Consider the following 22,876-nt stretch of genomic DNA (forward strand, 5'->3'; position numbering starts at 1 on the left):
AATTATGCCTCCATAGAGTACTATTGATACTGAATGTATAGGTAAACTTGTAAAACATGGCTTTTTAAATAGACTTTGTCATTCAGTGGATTTAAAAAGTTCAAATCAACAGGTTAATCCTTAGTATTCCGGATACTGATAAAAACAAAGAAGATTTACTTTGTGAGCAAGTATGCTAAAGTTTACTTCTGAAAATTAATTTCTGTCACACATGAATAGTTTTAATATTTAAGTGCTGCTTGGATTAATTGAAAAAGGGCCAAGATTATCATTTTTGATTTAATAAGTCATTGCCATGCAGATAATTTATTGTTTGAGGACTAAATCTTTGTTTTTAAAATGATCATCTCTGCTTTCTAAGATATCAACATTTCCAGTTAAATATCAAAAGGAAGGTAAACTTCAAAGATTTATTGGGCCAAAATTGTTATCTGTGAGCCAAGCCTTTGAGTTTTGCTCAAATGCCTTCAGAATCAGGGGAACCTTTGCAAAGTTTTGCCTCAAGGTACTAAATATATTGAGTAGTGTATATGACAGGGCTTTATCTTCTGAAAACACTGAATCATGCCAGCATGGAGAATAATTTCTCCATGAGGTTCAATAGCCCTCTAGCCTTTCCCCCAAATAGCCAGTGTTCACACAACATTCTAAACCTCAGATTTTCAAACTAGCATTCCTTTTCTGGGGGCATCATGAGATCTGTAAGCTCATCAGGTTTCTGCTGGTTTGTTTTTTTTTATATTTGTTGAATATTCGACTGGGACAACACTACCATTATAGGGCAAGCCAAACAAAGAACAGCCATGGAATTCCTAGAAGCATGGCACTCATCCACAAACTCCATCAACAAACACATCAACCTGGACCCAATATGGACCCACAGGCGACTGACTGTGTGGAGTTTGCACGTTCTCCCCGTGTCTGCGTGGGTTTCCTCCGGGTGCTCCGGTTTCCTCCCACAGTCCAAAGATGTGCAGGTCAGGTGAATTGGCCATGCTAAATTGCCCGTAGTGTTAGGTAAGGGGTAAATGTAGGGGTATGGGTGGGTTACGCTACGGCGGGTCGGTGTGGACTTGTTGGGCCGAAGGGCCTGTTTCCACACTGTAAAGTAATCTAATCTAATCTAATATACCGGCCAGTACAGCGGACAGCTGAAACTGACAACCGGAAGCGGCAGGGACAGGCCACTATAAATGCTGGAGGAAACACCACAGAAGCGCTTCACAGGAGGCTCCCAAGCACTGAGGATGTCACCTAGACAGGGGACGAAACGTTTGCAACAAAAATTTCCAGCTCGGCGAACAGAACCACAAAAACGAGCACCCGAGCTACAAATCTTCACCCAAACTTTGAATACATTTTGTGCAAAGATTTGCCTTCTTGGCAGTACATGCTAACCTTCCTAATTCAGAACAGGAGCTCAAGCCCTGTTATTTTCCGCATTTTAATTGCATCGAGCTTTCAAAGCAAAAAACGCAAGTGTCATTTCTGAACCTGATTCTGCAGAAGGGTTTCAGAACCCAAAAGAAACCAATGAACCATGAATTCCTGCATTTGCACAAGTAAACTTAACACATGTATTTTGACAATAGCATCATCAGGTGTTCTTTTCATGGGTTGAGGATCAAGAAATAATTCCCACTATCTGTACAGCTGCAGATGACGTATTGCTGTGCAAAATGATATTTCCAGGAGGCCTTAGTCATGGTTGACCATTTGTCGGAAGGTTTTGAAACACTGGCCACAAGTAACCCAAAGACGGGACCTGATTATCAAAGGAGATTCAGGAAGGAGACAGAAAGCTGGCAAAGGAGCTGGAGTAGTATTGGTAATTAAAGAGAGTAGTACTACTGTGGTGAGAGATGAACTTAGTTTCTAACGTTCAAGACATAAATTCAGGTTGGGTAGAAACAAGAAACAGCAAAGGGGAGACAACATTTATTGGAGTTATTTACAGATCACCAAACAGCAACGGTTGTGGAAATCATAGTATAAATCAAGAAATTGGACATGCATGTAACAGTTATGGTGGGGGGAATTCAATCTACATATAGGTTAGATAAACCTAATTAGTACTAACATTGTGGAGAACAAATACTTGGAATGTATACAATATAATTCCCTGGATCAAGATGTTGAAGAACAATCTAGTTAACAGGATATTTTAGATCAAGTGTAGGAAAATGTAAAAAGGACTAAATAATAATTTTGTTCCATATCAGTTTTAGGAAAGAGTGACCATACCATGGCAGCATTTTACATTAACTTTGAATGTGACATAGTTCAATCAGAAACACGGGTCTTAAATCCAAACAAAGGACACACAAAAATATTAGGGTCAAATCAGCTATGGTGGATCAGGAAACTGAGTTAGGAAGGTAAAATGAAAGGCAGGCATGGGCAAACAGAACCAATACATAGTTTGGAACAAAAATACATTCCTTCATTCACATAACATCAGCAAGGCAAGGCTTCCAATCGTGCCCAACAAAAGAAATCAAGACTATATTTGATCAAAAGGCCTTTAAAGTTACCAAAAAAAGTAAACATAAAGTCAGGTAGCATTTGAAAATTCTGCAGAGGAGGACCATGAAAAGGATTAAGAAAGAGAAAATGGTTGACTAAATGTGTGAAACATTAAAAAGAACTGTAAACATTTCTATAGGTATGTCAAAGGAAGTGTTTAAAATCACACAACACCAGGTTATAGTCCAACAGGTTTATCTGGAAGCACTAGCTTTCGGAGCGCTGCTTCTTCACAATCACCTATGAAGGAGCAGCACTTAGTCTTCCAGATAATCTGTTGGACTATAACCTGGTGTTGTGTGATTTTTAACTTTGTACCCTCCAGTCCAACACCGGCACCTCCAAGTCAAAGGAAATGATTAGCAAATCCAAATGTGGTACCATTACAAGTGAAGTTAGGAGAATTTACAATAGAGAATAAGGAAATGGCAGAGAAACTAATTAAATACTTCGCCTCTGACTTCAAGGAGAGAAAAATAATAAAAATCTGTCAAATAATAGAGAATTTGGGAACTAATGTAAATGAGGCTCTGCAAGATCGGTAATACATTAGTAAGAAAATACTATCAGAGAAGTTAATGGGTCTTTATTTGGATAAAACCCCAGGCCTGATGATCCACATCTAAGTGTTGAATGTGATGGCTGTAGATATAGTAGTTGCCTAATTGGTCATCTTTGAAATTTCAATAGAGTTCAGAGTAGTTCGCAGAGATTAGATGGTGGCAAAGGTAACTCTACTGTGGAAAGAGAGAAAATTAAGCATGCCTACCAAACCTGTGAGAGCTTTTTGAGGATGTTACTAGCAGCATAAATAAGGGAGAAAACCAGTTGGTACATTTAGATTTCAGAAAGCTTTTTAGAATGTGGTGAATCTTTGGAATTTGCTACCCCAAAAAGATGTGGAGGTTCAGTCGCTAAGTAGATCCAAGTCTAAGATCGACAGATTTTTATGTATTCAAAACATCAAGGGATACCAGGGATAGTGCAAAGAAAATAAACTGGTGTGGAAGAACAGATGTGATTTCATTGAATAGCAAAGATGGTTCAAAGGGCCAAACAGTCAACTCTTGCTCCCACTTCTTGTATTAAAAATACAAAAAACACTAGTCTGAACAGGTATAACAAGGGCAGTCCGTTTGTGAACAATTGTGAACAGGAATCCACCCATCAGTCTGAGTAACAGTTTTTTTATTGTCTTTATGGACAAACCTTTAAATATTTAAAAATATGCCCACTAGGTGCTTTTTTTCACAAGCAGATGCACATATAATAAGATTAAACACTGCTTAAAAAGGGACATATTTTGACAAAGCTTTTTGTCTTAGACTCATCAGGACAATTTACAAGAATATCAATTCAAGGGTAGCACCAATGTCTATAAAGAGAGTAGAAAGCGCTAATTGGTCAGCAGGTGGACTCTGATTAATAGATGCTGATTGTCAGTTCTCTGCAGGCTTTATTTACATTTTAAACCAGGCAGATTAGCTCTGATTGATCAGGTCATTGCTCATATAAGGGTGCTCTCTCCATTGCAACATGTGTACCAGTCAGAGTCCACTTGCCAATTAATCAGCAATCTCCTCTCATGCAGTCTAACTGTTGGTATTCCATTGCGTTGGTATTTGCACAAATTGTCCTGATGAGTACAAGCCTGAAAGCTTCAACAAAATCTGTTTTTGCAGCAACACTCCAATACTAAATGACTATTAATAAGACTTACCATAAATGGACAGAGAGGATCTTTTTTGCAACGATTAGCTATGTGCATGTTATTATGCAAAAAATAAGGAATATGCTCATCAGGCAATGTGACATTATTGTATAAAGGCACTACTTGGACATCGTCTGTATTGGTTTGGTCATTCTCTTCTAGTCCAAATGCTACAGCAGGCTGAATTGCAAACTGAAGCAACAATAATGTCATGAGTGAACAGATGGCAGACCTACAAAAGAAAAATGTAAACATCTAGCAGATTTTCATTAGTGAACTTGCAGCAGACAATAATTCAATTGCTCCTATGTAAATAAGCAAGTGTCCTGAATACTACAAGCAATTAAATATTCAAATAGTATTGATTAACTCAGTTTTGAGATAATAGAATGTATTTTGTTGTAAACATGTTCCTGAACTTCAAAAGATATTTATATCTAAACAGCAGCACTAAGACTTGCCGCATGTATGGCTCACTGATGCAATTTCCTTCTCTGACAGGACATTGAGTCACCTGCTTCAGATTACAATTTAATTCTATCATTAAAACAAGACACGGAAATAACAAAAAGCAATTACAGAGACATCTGGCCCATTCGAATGTAAGCTTTATAAACTAGACATAATACATTAACTTCGCATTGACATGACTGATAAATGATTAAAAGCATGGAATACTAGTGAATGCATATGTCTGAAGTACATTATTCAAATTCTTACCAAATACATTAAGCTTGTTTACAAACACTGCTACATACTAGTAGATACCTCAACTATGCTTTACATGCACTGTCATTTTTGTAGGCCTCGGTTAGTTAGTTTCAACATATTTTTAAACATGGTATCCTTAAGACCCTCCAAAACTAATTAGATGGTTTGCCACAAACTATGCAAACATGGACATGATACAGAAGGCTCAAAAATGCAAATGATCACAAATCTATCTAGTCTATGTTTCTTGCAGTTGTGGATAATAACATTTTTTCTTCAAAACACTGGCATAATTTTGCCTTGGAGGTATCTAACCAAAGATAATATTAACAGTAACATTTTCTGAAAATGTCACTGCTTAGCTTTATGTCTAGTAAATTTGCTTTTAACAAGCATTAAATTTAATCAAACACATTTGTCTTCTGTTTTACTGAAGCTCTTTCTGCTCTACGTTTAGGTTTCCCTGCAATGGTAATGTCTCCTTTTACCTGTTAGAGTATCCAAATTCATTTTTCATTTTGGCATTTAAGTCCTCCTTTTCTATCCATTCATGTTCTTGCTCTGTTTCACTTTCCCATTCTGATAAACTAAAAAGGAAAACAGTTATTTCACTTCACTTCCGGAGCAAATATCCAATGTTCTAACTATGGCACATTTCACTTTATTCAATTGTTCCATATTTCTCTGAATGGCTTTTCTGTCACATTCTGAGATCAATGTTTCAGATTAATTTCATACTGCCTGCATCTCAGCAAATGTTCAAATTTATTTCTGTAAATGATGCGAACTTTCATTTGTGCAAAATAGCAAACTTGAATTTTAAGAACTGTGTTATCAATAGGCAGCATTGTATTCATAGTCAATGTTGGATTAAACCTATTGTATTGTACATATTATAAGCCTATAGCTATGTTGTATTGATCTTGATCTTTCTCAGAAAGACTTTCATTTGCAGACGACAATTCAATCTGAATCTCCTGATTACATTAAAGTCATAATAATTAACTAGGAAAGCATCTTCCGACGACCACTTAAATATAATCTCAATAAATCTGCTACAGTTGCATTAAAATCAGTATTCCTTCATCATAATGTATCAACATGCAGTACGATGAAACAAAAATAAAAAAGCTCAAGTTAATAAAACCAACAAATAATACGGAGGGCCTACAAACCAGAAAATTAGTTCGTGTCTCAGATGGCTTATAAACTACCCAAGCTTTTCTTTCAGGGTTTATCGTCTGAGTCATAGGTTTAATAAGAAGAAAACCTAGAAAACACACGATTTAAGAAATCATGAAACCATAGCACAAGGTAACATCAAGCATGAGAACAGTAAATAAGAAGTTCAGGTAAATCAGGAACAAATGGTCAGTGGATGCCACATCTGACTTCTTAAAATATATTGAAAATTGTAGGAGAAAGAGAATACTTAACAAGTTGTTCCAGTTTTCAGTATTAGGAAAGTCAAGGGACTGTGGCAAGTACTATTTGTCATACCCCATGTTCAATTCTTGTATACAACACAGCAGGGATACAGCAAGGGGAAAGTGTGCATAATATGGCATTTTTGGAGCTTGGATAAAACAAAAGGCTAATTATAGTTCATTTGTTCAATTAACTATGAAAGAATGTCAAACTAAAATAGAATGGTAAAAGAAGCTAGTATTAGTACTTTTAGGACTCAGACTGGAAAATTAATAAATGGGGGAAATAAGGACGTGGCAAATTTTGAACAATTGTTTTAGCTTTGTCTTCAAAGTAGGAGACATAAAAATCCTCCCAAGAATAGTGGGAAATTTGGAACTGAAAGGTAGGGAGGATTTAAAATAATCGGTATTATGATAGAAAAAGTACGAGGGAACCTAATGAGATTAAAAGCTGACAAGTTTCCTGGACGTGACGGTTTGCATCCTAAAACACTTGGCTGCAGAGAAGGCAGACACATTGATTGAAATCTTCTAATGCTTCCTTGACTATAGGTGATCTGAGTAAGTTGTGAAAACTGCAAAAACTCAATTCAAAAAGAGACAGCAGGAAGCAAGAAACTGAAATCCATAAAGAGTAGAAACTGGACATCCAGAAAATCACAACAAAACAATGTTGACTCTGCCTGATTACAAATTTATGAGAATTATTTGAGGATGTAACAAGCAGGATGGTTAAACAGATGTATTGTATTTGTATTTCCGGAAGTGTTCAACATAATGCCACACAAACAGGTACCATAAAAGCTACAAGGTCATAGTTTAGAAGCAAGGTTAACTAACAAGAAACAAAGTCAGATTCAATAAGTTGCCTAACTGCAACAAGTACAGTACCATCAGGATTAGAGCTGGAGTCTCAATTACTTGATATTTATATTCATGACATGGTTGTACAGAGAGTATTGTAGCCAAATTTACTGGTGACACAATGATAGGTCAGATAATAACCTTTGAGGAAGTCGTGGAGTGGACAAAAATTTAAAAGAAGAATTATTTGGTCAGTTTAGATTCCCTACAGCATGGAAACAGGCCCTTTGGCCCAATAAGTCCACACCGACCATCCGAAGAGCAACCCACCTAGACTCATTTCTCAGCATTTACCCCTGACTAATGCACCTAACACTATGCACAATTTAACATGGCCAATTCACCTGACCTACACATCTTTTGGAATGTGGGAGGAAACCCACGCAGACACAGGGAGAATGTGCAAACCTCCACAGTCGCCTGAGGCTGGAATCAAACCCTAGTCCCTGGCGCGTAAGGCAGCAGTGCTAACCACTGAGCCACCGTGCACCCCTTGTGGAAAATTGTGAGGTTGTCCACTTTGGCAGGAAGAATGTAAAATCAGAATATTACTTAAATAGAGAGAGCTTATTTAATGCTACTGCACTGAACTACGATTCACAAAAAAAGTTAGCACGCTGACACACAAAGGATGAGGAAGGTAAGTAAAATATTGACCTTTATTGTAAAGGAGTTCATGTATATAGATAGGGAAGACTTGCTACAACTGCACAGGACATTGATAAATTCCATTCAGAACACTGTTTTGGTTTCCTTATTTAAGGAAGGATATACATGCGTTGGAAACAGTTCCACAAAGGTTCACTATAGACTCATTCCATGGTTAGAAGGGCGTTCTTATGTGGAAAGACAACAGGTCAAACTGTATGCAATGCAGTTCAGAGGAATGAGAGGTAGGCTTATTGAAAAATGTTAGATTTTGAGGTTTGAGAGAACATTTCTACAAGGAGCACAAGGCACTTTTGAAAATAAGGAATGTCTTATTAAGACAGTCAAGGAAGAATTTCTTCTTTTAGAGAAGCATTTGTGTATTAATACAGATCAATTTATTCAGGTGAGGGGCAGGATAGGGGGCCGAACTTCCTGTTGTGGCTCCAGCGCATCCTTATGGAGGCTTCTAGGTGAATATTGATCACGAACAGAACCAGTCAATTTCCATTCCCTAACCCAGAGATGCTAAGGCCTTGGAATAGTTCACCACAGGCCATGTTAAGAAACCATAGAGCTTTTGAGGCTTGCCAATTTCTGTATTATGCTGCTAAATCACTAGGTCAAAGGCTTTAAACCGAGACCGATTAAGTCCGCCCCACTGAAGCTGGATGATCGTTAATAAACTGTAGCAGTCTTGTTGATAATGTGCAGTTACTTAAAACTGTAGACATTAGCCAAATGTGGTATTGCAAATTCCGGATTTATCTCCAAATTAACCAATAGCTCTCAACCTCCCTCCTCCACCACGCCATCACAAAGAAATCCCCGAACAAGGCGCAGATAACCAGTTGCCCGACTTTAGCGGACAGTTAGTGGTTTGCAAGCTGAAGTTTGGAGTAGTCTCTGCCACGTTTTGAGTGGGGATATCAGATGGCCCTGGCTTTTTCGATTTGATCGGAGGTAGGCCCAGCAGAGCCCTGGTCTCACCAGCAATGAAGCCGGGCTATTCGCTCATGCCAGCGCGGGGCAGCGATCGCAACCCTGGGAAACCGCGGATACATTGTATCCATCGGCAGCGTTCGATACCTGGGCCAGCGTTCCACAGCCGAGCGCGGCGCCATCGCAAGGTGCAACGTTACAGTGTTCCCCGGACCCCGCACAGGCCAGAAGCCGTCCCTCTCGGAGCCAAAACAAACCCCTTCAGAGTAGATCGAAATGAATCGATGCTGCTCGACTGGGTTTGCCGGAAAATGCGAGACGAACTGGTTCAGATGCCACGCCGGTCGTTTGTCATTTGCTTAACATTAAAGTAATTTTTTTGTCCATACAACATTGAGAGGTTTTGATGTAAACTGTCAAGAAAAACAAGAAAGTGTGCAATGGATTTTTGTCACCTTCACAAAGGGAATCTGAGAACTTTGCAGAACGGAAGCGGCCAGATCAGGTTTAAACCTGCAACCTACGATTACAGGTTTAATCATTTCCTCCAGAAATCACTGAACTTTTCAAATGCAGTCAAAATGCTAGAGAAATTCAGTGGGCTTGGCAGTTACTGTGGAGAGAGAAAGCGAATTAACGTTTCGAGTCCAAATGAATCTCCATACTGTTCAAATACGTTGGGATTTTTGAGATTCTTTGTGACTCTACTTCCAGTTTCACATGGTAACAATAGTGAAAAGAAAAACGCTTCATTTCCACTTCCTTCCATTATTTTAAAGCTATAGATGCCAGGTCCACTGCTTTTCATCATTTATATAAATGATTTGGATGTGAACATAAGAGGTATAGTTAGTAAGTTTGCAGATGACACCAAAATTGGAAGTGTAGTGGACAGCCAATAAGGTTACCACCAGATGGGTGGCATGGTGGTTAGCACTACTGCCTCACAGCACCAGATACTCGGGTTCAATTCCCGCCTCAGGCGACTGATGTGTGGAGTTTACACGTTCTCCCCATGTCGACGTGGGTTTCCTCTGGGTGCTCCGGTTTCCTCCCACAGTCCAAAGATGTGCAGGTCAGGTAAATTGGCCATACTAAATTGCCCGTAGTGTTAGGTAAGGGGTAAATGTAGGGGTATGGGTGGGTTGTGCTTCGGCAGGACGGTGTGGACTTGTTGGGCCAAAGGGCCTGTTTCCACACTGTAAGTAATCTAATTTAATCTAATTAGATCTTGATCAAATGGGCCAATGGGCTGAGGAGTGGCAGATGGAATTTAATTTAGATAAATGTAAGGTGCTGCATTTTGGAAAAGCAAATCAGGACAGGACTTATTATACACTTAATGGTAAGATCCTGGGGAGTGTTGCTGAACAAAGAGATCTCAGAGTGAAGATTCATAGTTCTTTGAAAGTTCAGTCTCAGATAGATAGGTTAGTGAAGAAGGTGTTTAGTATTAATTTCCTTTATTGGTCAGAGCATTGTTATGGGAGTTGGAAGTTACGTTGTGGCTATACAGGACATTGGTTAGGCCACTTTTGGAATATTGTGTGCAATTCTGGTCTCCCTCTGACAGGATGGATGTTGTGAAACTTGAAAGGGTTCAGAAAAGATTTACAAGCATGTTGCCAGGATTGGAGCATTTGAGGTGTAGGGAGAACCTGAACAGGCTGGGGCTGTTTTCCCTGGAGCGTCAGAAGCTGAGGGGTGACCTTATAGAGGTTTATAAAATCTTGAGGGGCATGGATAGAGTAAATAGACAAGTTCTTTTCGCTGGATTGGGGGAGTCCAGAACTAGATGGCATAGGTTTAGGATAAGGGGGGGCTGGATTTAAAAGGAACCTAACAGACAACTTTTTCACGCAGAGGGTGGTGCGTGTATGGAATGAGCTGCCAGAGGAAGTGGTGGAGGTTGGTACAATTACAACATTTAAAAGGTATCTGGATGGGTACATGAATAGGAGGGGTTTAGACAGATATGGTCCAAGTGCTGGCTGATGGGACTAGGTTAATTTAGGATATTTGGTCTGCATGGACCAAAAGGTCTGTTTCCATGCTGTACAACTCTATAACTTTTGTTACCGACCAGAGAAATGATTTTTTTTCTCTCGACTTATTCTGTCAAAACCCCCACATTATTTTGATTACTTCAAGCAAATCTCCATGTAATTTCCCTATTCTAAGGAATATTATTTGAACAGTAAAGAATTGCAGCATGCTGCTATGCAGAGGGACCTAGGTGTCCTTGTGCATGAATCACAGAAGGTTGGTTTTTCAGGTGTAAATTAAGAAGGCAAATGGACTTCTGTCCTTCATTGCTAGAGGGATTGAGTTTAAAAGCAGGAAGGTCATGTTACAGGTCTGTAGGATGCTGGTGAGGCCACACCTGGAGTACAGTGCACAGTTTTGGTCTCCTTCCTTGTGAAAGGATGTATGGGCACTGGAGGGGGTACAGAGAAGATTCATCAGGTTGATTTCGGAGTTGAGAGGGTTGGCTTATGAGGAGAGACTGAGTAGACTGGGATTATATTCATTGGAATTTAGGTGAATGAAGGGGAAATCTTATAGAAACATAAAATTATGAAGGGAATAGATATGATAGTAGCAGGGAAGATGTTTTTACTGGCGGGTGAAACATCTTGGGCATATACTCAAAATTAGAGGATTCAGGACTAAATTAAGGAGGAACTTTTTTACCCAAAGGGTTGTGAATCTGTGGAATTCCCTGCCCGGTGAAGTAGTTGAGGCTTCCTCATTGAATTTTTTGAACAGTAAAGGAATTAAGAGTTATGGTGAGATTTTCGGTAAGAGGAGCTGAGGCTACAAAAAGATCAGATGTGATCTTATTGAATGCTGGAGCGGGCTCAAAGGGCCTACTCCTGCTCTTTATGTTCTGATGTAAAACAATCATAATTATTCCAAACTTTCTGTCAAAGTGCCGTGTTCAGATAGATGTGCAATACTTTAAAGCTGAGTCTTAAGTAGTGAATTATAAATGTTTCACTGCCTTCCTTACAAAGGCCTTGTATGTATGCACTTTATCTTGCCGTATCTTTATATGTCACCTTTCAAAGCTTTATGAAAGGCACATGTAATTTTATTTTCAGATATTTAATTTGTTTCCTCTTAATTTGAGCCACTTCAATTTGTAAGTAATGAAATAAATCTTCTTGCATGTTGCTGAAAAAATTAAATATTTTGTCAATTTTCTTTGTACTCCAGACAATTTGCAAGAAATATGAATAAAGAGGGAAAATGTTTACTTTGTTTATACACATCTTCTAGGAGAAAGTGAGGACTGCAGATGCTGGAGATCAGAGCTGAAAATGTGTTGCTTCAGGATTCCTGAAGAAGGGCTCATGCCTGAAACGTCGATTCTCCTGCTCCTTGGATGCTGCCTGACCTGCTGCGCTTTTCCAGCAACACAATTTCAGCTTATACACATCTTAACCAATTAAGGTAGAAACATGATTGAATAGTGAATTTCAGATTGTGAAAGGTAAAAGGCATACTTACCCTGACAATAGTAACTTACAATTTTATCCAGTTGGGCAGCACACAGTTAGCGCTGTTACCTCATAGCACCAAGGGCCCAGGTTCCATTCCAGTCTTGGGGAACTGTCTGTGTGGAGTTTGCACATTCTCCCTGTGTCTGCATGGGTTTCCTCTGGGTGTTTTAGTTTCCTTCCAAAGTGTTGTGCTGGTTAACTGGATTGTCCATGTAAATTTCCCCATGGTGTCCAGGGATGTGCAAGCTATGTGGATTAGCCATGGGAAATGGGGAGTTATGGGGATGAGGTGGGTTTGGCTGGGATGCTCTCCAGAGGGTTAGTGCAAACTCAAACTGCATTATAGGGATTCTATGATTCACTTGCAGAGATTGACATATTCTTACCTTAAAAATATTTAATACTTGGCTAGCAAAAAGTTTTAATTCTTAGATGAACATCACATCAAGGGGTCATAGAGTCATAGAGATGCACAGCACGGGAACAGACCCTTCGGTCCAACTCGTCAATGCTGACCAGATATCCTAACCCAATCTAGTCCCACCTGCCAGCACCCAGCCCATATCCCTCCAAACTCTTCCTTATCAGATACCCAACCAGATGCTTTTTAAATGTTGTAAGTGTACTAGCCTCCACCACTTCCTTTGGCAGCTTATTCCATACACATACCACCCTCTGCGTGAACAAGTTGCCCCTTAGGTCTCTTTTATATCTTTCTCCTCTTGCCCTAAACCTATGCCCTCTAGTTCTGGACTCCCCCACCCCAGGGAAGAGACTTTGTCTATTTATCCTATTCATACCCCTCATGATTTTATAAACTTCTGTAAGGACATCCCTCAGCCTCCGACGCTCCAGGGAAAACAGCCCTAGTCTATTCAACCTCTCCCTATAGCTCAAATCCTCCAACCTTGACAACATCCTTGTAAATCGTTTCTGAACCCTTTCAAGTTTCACAATATCATTCGATAGAAAGGATCGCATGCAATATTCCAAAAGTGGCCTACCAATGTCCTGTACAGCCACAACAGGACCCCCCAACTCCTGTACACAATACTCTGACCAATAAAGGAAAGCATACCAAACGCCTTCTTCACTATCCTATCTACCTGCAATTCTACTATCAAGGAGCTATGAACCTGCACTCCAAAGTCTCTTTGTTCAGCAACATTCCCTAGGACCTTACCATTAAGTGTATAAGTTCTGCTAAGATTTGCTTTCCCAAAATGCAGCACCTCGTACTTATCTAAATTAAATTCCCTCCGCCACTCCTCAGCCCATTGGCCCATGAGTCAGGCAAGTTTATTTAAATCAACCTGTTAGGAGGTATTGTGTCACATAGCTGGAGCAGATGGGACTTGAACCCAGGTCTCTGGATCAGATGGAGGGATACTACAAATTGTTGATATTGATTGGGTCAGTCTAGTTATTGTTATGTAAATTTAATTTGTTCTTTTCTGTCAATTGGCAGTGGGCTCATGTTCATCATTGTGCTTATGAAAATTTTCTAATTTTTCAATTGATGGTATACAGTCCAAATGAACAAGTATGTATCATGTATGAATGAGAAGAGTCTTCCTTTACCAATCTTAAGCTGATTGTGAATACTCAATTCTAGTACTCTATTCAGGCTTCGCGAAGACAATACTGTTTTGTATAGAACTAAAAAAAATTCTGTTGTCTGAACAGTTTCTGCTATATCAGCATCTTTTAGGTTAATTCAAATTTTTGTATTTATTTTAAAATAAGTCTTTCTAGTATACTTATTACTTACATAAATTCACTATTTAAAACTTAATTACTTTTATAATTATCTATTTAGTGACTGGCTTTGACTTTTTTTGTATGTGTAGTTAATGACCTGAACTGGCTACAGAAGCTACATGTTAATGTTAATATGGATTCCTTGACCTTGTCACTTAATACAGTGAATACAATATAAAAGTGACTAATTCAAAGCTGGAAAATGACAAACCATGTCTCCCCACACATGCCCTCAAAATAGTACCACTGTGATTACATCATTTTCTGAAATTTATTTGAAGATTCCTAATTTCACACTCAGATGCAATTTAATGTAGGTGTCATATATCTGTTAATTTCAGCAACCTATTTCTGCAAAGATGTGAGAGATGCATATCAGGTGAATTCTTCAAGCAGGAACCAAGCCAAATTCAATAAGTTGAGAGAGGACGTGAAGAGGAAAATAAGACTGGCAAAGGGAGAAGATGAGAATAAATATGCAGTTAATATAAATGAGAAGCAAAATCTTCAATGATCATTTAAATTGTAAATGGTAATAAAAGTGAAGATTAAGCCTGGTATGGACAAAGTGGGTGATATGTGCAAGGTAAAATCAGAATACCAAAATTAGCACCTTATTTAGTGTTTATTTATAGGAAGGATGATAAAACATCAGAAGCAGAAATAGTAAGGAATATTAATAGAATATATAGGAAGGTTGCTTGCTATTTGTTTCTAAACCTTATTTATTAATCTACATAGATTAATTGCTGGTCCAGGTGGGTTGCATCCCAAGTGCTAAAGAAAATGAGGTAGAGATAGCAAAAATGTGTGCCATAATCTTTCAATCTTCCCAAGAAACAGGGAAAATGCCATGTCAGATGATTAGAAAGAGAAAAATGTGTCACCCTTACTGAAGAATTGGTAAATACATTTTGTCATTTTTTCAGAAACCACCATGTGGGGACAATGGCTTAATGATATTATTACTAGGTTATTAATCCAGGGATCTAGGTAATATTCTTGGACCTGAGTTCAAAGCCTGTCGTGATAAATGATGGCATTTGAATTCCATAGAAATCTGAAAGTAACAAACTAATCATGACCATGAAACCATTATTGATTGTCAAGAGAAAGCCTTCTACTTCACGCAGGTCCTTTAAGGAAGGAAACTGCTTAGTCTGGCCTGCTTATTTTGCCTTAATATTCATTTCTGGGTGGCACAATGGCACAGTGCTTAGCACTGCCACTCACAGCACCAGGGACCCGGGTCCAGTTCGATTCCATCCTCAGGCGACTGTCTGTGAGAAGTTTGTACTTTCTCCCTATATCTATGTGGGTTTTCTCCGGGTGCTCCAGTTTCCTCACACAGTCCAAAGATGTGCAGGTTGATGGATTGCCATTCTAAATTGCCCACAGTGTGCAGGCTTGGAAATGGATTAGCCTTAGGAAATGCACAGTTACAGGGATGAGGTAGGTCTGGGTAGCACGCCCTTTGGAGGGTCAGTATGAAATCAGTGGGCCAAATTGCCTGTTTCCACACTGTAGAGGTTGTATGATCATTGTGGCATGAATATTTCACTGCCACCAACCTCTTCAATTCTGTTAATAAGCCTTGAACAAGACAGACAGGCCGTGATGGGGGATCTCTTTTGTTTTCTATGTGGGGTCCAGGGTCTGTCGAATTATCAGTGGTCAGGGATAGAGCCTCTAAACAGAAGAAGCACTTCTCTTAGCAACCTAATGTATTGATCAATAGCAATCGATGTAATTTACATGCCTGGTCAGACAGAATTACAAAGGACTCTCTGGACTGAGACAGAGTATGTCTGCTCCTTTTGGATACTTGTGCATAACTCAATCCAAAGACTGTGTAACATCATCATATTGGGTGGGGTTCAATTCAACATGAACAGAAACTCCTTCAGAGCCAATACCTTATATGTCACTAGTGATTTAAACTGGTTGGTTTAACATCAATAGTAAATAAGGATTAGAAACAAATCAACAGGCATTTGAAGACATTTATTCAAAGACAGAGATCTCCCATCTATAAAGGGTAAATCATGCTTTACTAATCCCAGCTAGCTGAACAGCACGTGGGTGTGAATGATATAGCCCGAAACCTTCAGATCATCTGAAGGAGCGATAGTATACTTTTCTTTCCACTTAACAGTAAAAGCTAAACAATTTATTTTCCCTCACCAGTTGCATTAAGCTGTGGCTTTTAGCCAATTAGTCAGAGACTTTATAATTTTTGAACCAGTTGCTTTGTGTCTCCTGCACGGATATAAAAAAACACTTGGAGGCAGATCAATAAATAGCAAAAGGATCATAGATTAGAATCATAGAATCCCCACAGGTGCAAAAAGAGGCCATTCAGCCCATTACGTCTGTACGGAACATCCAAGAGCATCCCACCCAAATCGACCCCATCCCCATCACTCTGCGTTTACCATGGCTAATATACACAGCTTGCACATCTCTAGATACTTTGGGGAGATTTAGTATGTCCAATCCACTTACCCTGCACATCCGTGGACTGTGGGAGGAAATTGGATCACCCAGCAGAATCCCACACAGACACTGGGAGAATGTGGAAACTCCATGCAGATAGATACCCAAGGCTGGAATCAAACCTGGTACCCTGGCATTGTGATGTAGCAAAGCTTGCCACTGTGCCACCCATTCATCACACAGTGAACCCTGTGGATAAGGACATTGAACTGCCTTCCCAGATTTCCCTCTACTTATTACACTTTTATTTTGTGTCTATCTGTATGGATATGTAGGGAGATTATAACAGGGAGTTAGAGTTTTAATCATTAGAATTATACGTCAGTAGTTAATAGCTGTTTACCTGCATCCAGAATCCATTTATTTGTAATAAAAAGTAATTCTGGTTGAATACAGGAATCTGGTCCGTTAACCTGGGTCTTAAAGGCAAGTAAATTGGGGAATTTTCCATATTTGGAAAATATCTTTAACTTTTGTACAACTCCAGAAATAACAGGGCTTGACTTCCAGTGTATTATCCAAGTGCGGTATGGCTTTAGTGTTGCTAAACTGGCTGAGCATATACTATTTTTTAATTGCAATTTGAGAGAGGATTTGTAGCTCAGGTTGTGGATCAGGTTGTAAGTTTGCTTGGTGAGCTGGTAGATTTGTTCTCTAGGTAACATCATCAGTGAGTCTCTAATGAAGTGTTGGTGTTCTGTTGTGCTTGCTATTTATCTGTCTTGGTCTGTTGTGACGGATGATATCACTTCCAGTTCTATTTCTGAGAGATTGGTAAATGGAGTCCAAATCAATCTGTTTGTTAATGGAGTTTTGGTTTCACTGCCAGGCCTCCAGGAATTCCCGTACATGTCTTTTCCTGTCCCAGGATGGATGTATTGTCCCAGTTGAACTGGTGTCCCTCTTCATCTGTGTGTAGGGATACTATTGATAGTTGGTCATGTCTTTTGTTGGCTAGTTGGTGCTCATGTATCCACATGGCCAGTTTCTAACCCGTTTGTACTGTTTGTTGCAGTACTTGTAGTGTATTAGTATATGACATTTGTTTTGCTGGTTGTTGATGTGGGGTCCTTTAAATTCATCAGGAGCTGTTTCAGTGTGGTGGTAGGTTTGCGGGCTACCATGATGCCACCTTGCCATACAAAGATATCTCGGAGATGACGACCAGACTAGTCCGGCCCCTAGGCATCATGGTAGCCCACAAAGACAAAGAAATGACTAGCCTTACAAGAAACTGGCCAAGCTCACACACAGCAATAACACGGAAACTCAGAGACTTAGATAAATCCATCTTGGGACAGGCTAAAGAAAGACATGCATGGAGACCTGGCATTCAAACCGGGACTCCATTAACAAACATATTGACTTGGACCCCATTTACCAACCCCTCAGAAACAGAACCAGAAGTGATATCACCCATCACAACAGACCAAGACAGATAAATAGCAAGAACAACAGAACACCAATGCTTCATCAGAGGCTCACTGATGATGTTACTACAATGAAACATCTGAGAACAAATCTACTAGCTCATCTAGCAAACTTACAACCTGATTTTTTTTAAACAGTAACTCCTTTGGTTAGTGAATAATAACCTCCCAATTGACACATTATTTCATTTAAATATCTACTTGACTACAATCAAATGCGTGTCATTGACTGAATTCTAAATCAATTAATAGCTGGCCGAGCTGCCATCAGATCAAACAAAACAAAATTTATTGGTAGAAGTAACACTGGTTTGCAAAAAATACTGTTATACAATTTTTATTTAACTTGGATGCACGTAAAACCTGAAGTGATCTAATCCAGGTTATTAAAACTACATGGTCCACCACCATACCTGTAATTCTACATATAGCATTCCAGCTAATAAAAGTATTCTAGCATTGAAAATATTTAACATTCCCCACAGTGGTTGTCCAACTTTTCTATAATAGATATTTTTAAAATCAGTATAATATTATTATTAAAGCCATTACTCAATTTTATGCTATATCCAAGCCCACATACTGTTTAACCATGTATTCTGATCCTCATTCTGGTGTTTCTCATGGTCTTCAAATTTTCTGAGTGAGATGCAGGAGGCTGCAGAAGCTCAATTAAAAATAGCCATACTTCTCAATTCTTCCCAGCACCTGTTCAACCTTCTATGACAAACACATGTTGCACACAGGCTGCAACTTTGATACTAAGTGGAAAGATTTAGAGCAAAAGGCATAATGGGTCAATTACCTTCTCCTGTTTTGTATGATTCTGAGCATGAAACAAAATGTTTCGTTCTGAATCATGAGAATGAATATTACTACATCATGTACAGAGTATAGATAGAACAGAGTCACCTATGCTGTGCACCTGAGCTACGTATCCTATAAATCAATGGTGCATCATATGGTCCATCGGTCCAACTAGGTTATCATACAGAGAAAATTCTTACAAATATTTTAAAGCAGAACCCTAAGGAAATGAACATTTTAAAAAAAGTTTATTGAAGGAAGCTCTTTAAAAAAATCAACTTGGAAAATCAATAATAGTCATTGTAAATAAAACTCACTTTGTGGTTTATTTAATGCCATTGATAGTAAGGACGTGAAAGTGAAAATATGGCACATTAATAACATGCTAGAAGAAACCATTATGCTGTTCCACAACCAAATATTAACAAATCAAATTGTGCATATCACAGAGCAAAGAAATTACCAAATTACTGGAACCTTCAGAAAAAATAATCTTTGCCAATATCAGGATGATTATCCCAAGTAATTCTCAAAATAGGCATGCTGTAATTTCTTCCATACATCTTTCAAATGTCTATGTGGTGTCATTTCAATGCTGAAGTTGTAAAGTATGAGGGAAATGACCAAATATGTCTATGTTAACAATATTTAATATCCTATGAATAAATCAAAAGTAAATGTACTCAACGTTTCTAGTTTTGCAACAATTTAGTCATCAAAAACATAAAATAGGAATGAAGTCATAGAATCATAGTACAAATATTTCTGTCACTAAGCATTCTGACAATCATAATCAAACGTATAAATCAATTGAACTTGAATTTAAAAAACTATATCAGGATATATACGTTGATAGTTCACACTGCTCAATTTATACATTCAACTCCTCCAGAAACAAATAAATATTGGAAATAAAGTTTCCAGGTTGAAACTCAGACACGTGCTTGCTAGCACTTCACCACTGCAGTATAGACAACGATGAAAAATCTACCAATTCCAGATCAGAACACTGATGCTGTGTTGGTCAGTTAAACAAATGTTCTGTAGGGCCAATCGACTTTGATGTCAATAAGCACAATTGTATTTGCTATATATCTTGGCACTGAAGGATGGAATCAAAGATGTTTTTGCTTACTTAATCAGCTTTGATGTCTGATTTGTAGCAATATTAGGATTGGGATTTCGTTTGGAGAATGGAGGTGGTTAACTAGAAAAGAAAGGCAAGTCAACTGTACTGTATCACATTTTGTCATTGTAGCTGGATCAATACAGCTACAAACAAGAGGATACTCAGTAGAGCTATAACCCCTATAACTGTGTGTTAATTCAGTTACTCAGCTCTTCCTTAAGGCTTTTCCTTGTTTGGTTGATTGTTTGTAACTCCAAAGCGAGAAAATGAAATATTTTTATTAAGACCTTTTCAGGTCACTGAGAAGGCTTCATGCCAATCCATATCCAACAACTTTCTCTGAAAAGCCAGCTCATATTTTGATAGCTGCAACTAATCCCATTGCAGCAACTGAGACAATCCATGATCTTTTAAAATAGCCAACATTTTAAATTAAAAATACATTTGTAAAGTTGTGCTCTCTCTCTCTCACAAAGATAATGGATCCTTTAAAATAAATTTCTGGGATTTGGACCCAAAACCACAATTTCATTAACAATGAATCAGTATTTCCTTGGAACACAGATAATGTATTGGATGTAGATTTGCTCGCTAAGCTGGAAGGTTCATTTTCAGACATTTCGTCACCACACTAGGTAACATCTTCAGTGAGCATCCGGATGAAGCATGGTGGTGTAGCCCGCTAGAATAGAAAGCGGGCTACATCACCAGTGCTTCACACAGAGGTTCACTGAAGCTGTTACCTAGTCTAGTGACGAAACGTCTGAAAACAAACCTTCCAGCTCAGCAAGCAAACCTACATCCAGAACCTCAACCAGAGCTACAAATCTTCTCAAACTTGCTAAGATAATGTACGTCCCACATTTTGCTAAAATCTAGCCGATAGTTTTGAGATATATTGTTCACAAACAGACTGAAAAACAGGGATGAAGGAAACAGGTTGCTTGCTTTACTGGCCTGAAAAATATACAAAATTACTGTTTGTTCCTAGTTTTAAAACTATACTAATAAAAATAAATTTAAGCCTTTTAGCTTTCTTGAATAAATGTAGCTTTTTCCGCACCCAAGCATTACAACAAATCAAAGATCCTGAATTCATCGAAATCAGAGTACAAGATAGTAATTCAGTTAAGAGACTTTATTATCCTAAACCCCAACAATATTACACAAATTATTTACATTTTAAACTTACTGTTTGAAAGTATAATAGCTCAAATTACGAATTCAAGTTATAGAAAATTTTAAATAAAGCATTTTTAATATTTTTTCAATGCACAGAATATAGCACCAAGAAAGATCTATTAATGTTACTATGTACTTGTCCTACACAGATCACAATGGAGTTTTAAAATTGTATAATGTATATGTAACTATTAGCAAAAGTAGGCCAAAAGGAATTTTTTTACTTTTAACCTATTATCAGCAATACAGTATCTTTATCACTTCAACCTCATTTGTTTAAGTGTCCAACCCATGTAGCTGTAAAATCTTTGCACTTAGAATTTAGTAATAACTAGAATATTCAATAAAATGAAACATGCTTTACTCTGCATTTATTTTTAATTTACTTACATAAAGAATCTACCGGCGTAGCATAGTATTTGGATATTTTATTTATTGAATCACTTTCCCCTAGCAGATAATGTTTTGTGAAACTTAAAGCCTGAGTTCAGGCAATTGAGTTTGCCATAAAACTGGTCCATCTAGTGTTCAGAAGTACAATTCTGTCCAGAAAACTGAATTTTTCAGAATGTTATATGTTCATCTGCAGGGTCAGCTGCAAATCCGGTTTACTCAAAATATTGCACTTGAATCCTTCATATTATGTACTTCTCTCATGCCATCACTATTTTTATTCAGCCGAGCTATATTATACTGTACATTTTTTTGTTTCCAAGGCAACAAATGATTAAGAAAAAGCACTAAAGAATACAGTTTATATTTACAATCATACATTCACACCTTATGCCAAATACTTGTCAGCAGTATTGCATTTCACATTCAGGGAAACTGGGGGAAAAAAAACCTAAAATGTCAAGTTTACTGAGATAAAGCAAATCAGGTTAGCCGCTGTTTTAACAATTCATCTATCTGGGTTTTGTACATGTTTTTCACATCTTCCAAGTCCAGTCGCAGTTCTTCAGCTTCCTCTGCTTTTTCACCATACATCTGAAGGATGGTATTGTACCGTTGATCAATATCCTGAAAAGCAAATTATATTAGCTTGGTCATAAGTTGGCACAATCAATTAACAGGTACATTTTTTTTGCCAAGTTTGCAACTTTTGGATATTTTAAAGAATCATGAATATTTAAAAGTTGTAGTAAAACATTGTCGGACTTGGTAAAAATCATGCACATTTAATAGAATCCTAGCTATAATGTAAGCTGACAAAAATTACATTGTAGGCAAAACGCAACCATGCTCATTGACATCAAAGTTCATTGGGCCCACAAAACATTTATTTATATTAATTAGTTAGAGCGTCAGTGATCTAGTCTGACCCTGGAATGGGTACCTTTTTCTTCTAGTTGTAGTGTATGGTGTTATGGACCAGACCAAAATCCCTCAATATATTAAGATAGCCAAAATCCTTTTTTTTAGTTTAAAGTAACTGTAAGGTGTTCTGTTCCATATGGAAGTCAATTAGTCAAACTACTCTATATCATGCAAAACAAAGGGAAATGAGACAGCTTTGGCAAATAGAATTAAGCAGGGGAGATACCACGATATCTAAGGAGGACCAGCCAATCTCAGAGCTATGACCTCATCAGCTGTCCGCAGCCCTGGGCAGGGAGTTCGAAACACAGTCCGGGTGACTGTGAAGAAGGTAGAGGGTCGTACACCGGTGGATCGCATCCTGTTTATTAAGAAGGTATTGCTGGGATGCTGTGGGTTCGCTGACGCGGACGTGT

General features: G+C 38.3%; 2 protein-coding genes and 1 long non-coding RNA gene across 7 annotated transcripts in view; 1 reads left to right on the forward strand and 2 right to left on the reverse strand.

Annotated features, from left to right (window-relative positions):
* Nucleotides 1-9,412, reverse strand: part of eogt (EGF domain-specific O-linked N-acetylglucosamine (GlcNAc) transferase) — a 62,683-nt gene extending 53,271 nt beyond the window's left edge. The window contains exons 1-3 of one of the 4 annotated variants that reach the window (XM_043708316.2): nt 9,288-9,412; nt 5,437-5,535; nt 4,247-4,469 (exon numbers count right to left, since the gene is read on the reverse strand). In XM_043708316.2, the coding sequence (XP_043564251.2) occupies nt 4,247-4,469; nt 5,437-5,465 (252 nt within the window). In that variant the 5' untranslated portion in view covers nt 5,466-5,535; nt 9,288-9,412. Of the gene's footprint in view, nt 1-4,246; nt 4,470-5,436; nt 5,536-8,979; nt 9,249-9,287 lie in introns of those variants that run through there. The other 3 variants (XM_087994428.1, XM_043708314.2, XM_087994429.1) reach the window with 3 other exon arrangements.
* LOC148147964 (uncharacterized) lies at nt 9,277-17,258 on the forward strand. Its single transcript, XR_015759417.1, has 3 exons — nt 9,277-9,364; nt 12,115-12,288; nt 14,441-17,258. It is a non-coding gene; the product is annotated as an uncharacterized LOC148147964 (long non-coding RNA).
* Nucleotides 17,259-19,139: 1,881 nt separating this feature from the next.
* tmf1 (TATA element modulatory factor 1) overlaps nt 19,140-22,876 on the reverse strand; it is a 104,439-nt gene continuing 100,702 nt past the window's right edge. For both annotated transcript variants that reach the window (XM_087994432.1, XM_087994430.1), the window contains exon 17: nt 19,140-22,163. In XM_087994432.1, the coding sequence (XP_087850558.1) occupies nt 22,020-22,163 (144 nt within the window). In that variant the 3' untranslated portion in view covers nt 19,140-22,019. The remainder of the gene's footprint in view (nt 22,164-22,876) is intronic.

The sequence above is a fragment of the Chiloscyllium plagiosum genome, unplaced genomic scaffold, assembly GCF_037043375.1.
Source record: "Chiloscyllium plagiosum isolate Xiang-an unplaced genomic scaffold, Cpla_swu_hap1 HiC_scaffold_14, whole genome shotgun sequence".
NCBI classification, from domain to species: domain Eukaryota; kingdom Metazoa; phylum Chordata; class Chondrichthyes; order Orectolobiformes; family Hemiscylliidae; genus Chiloscyllium; species Chiloscyllium plagiosum.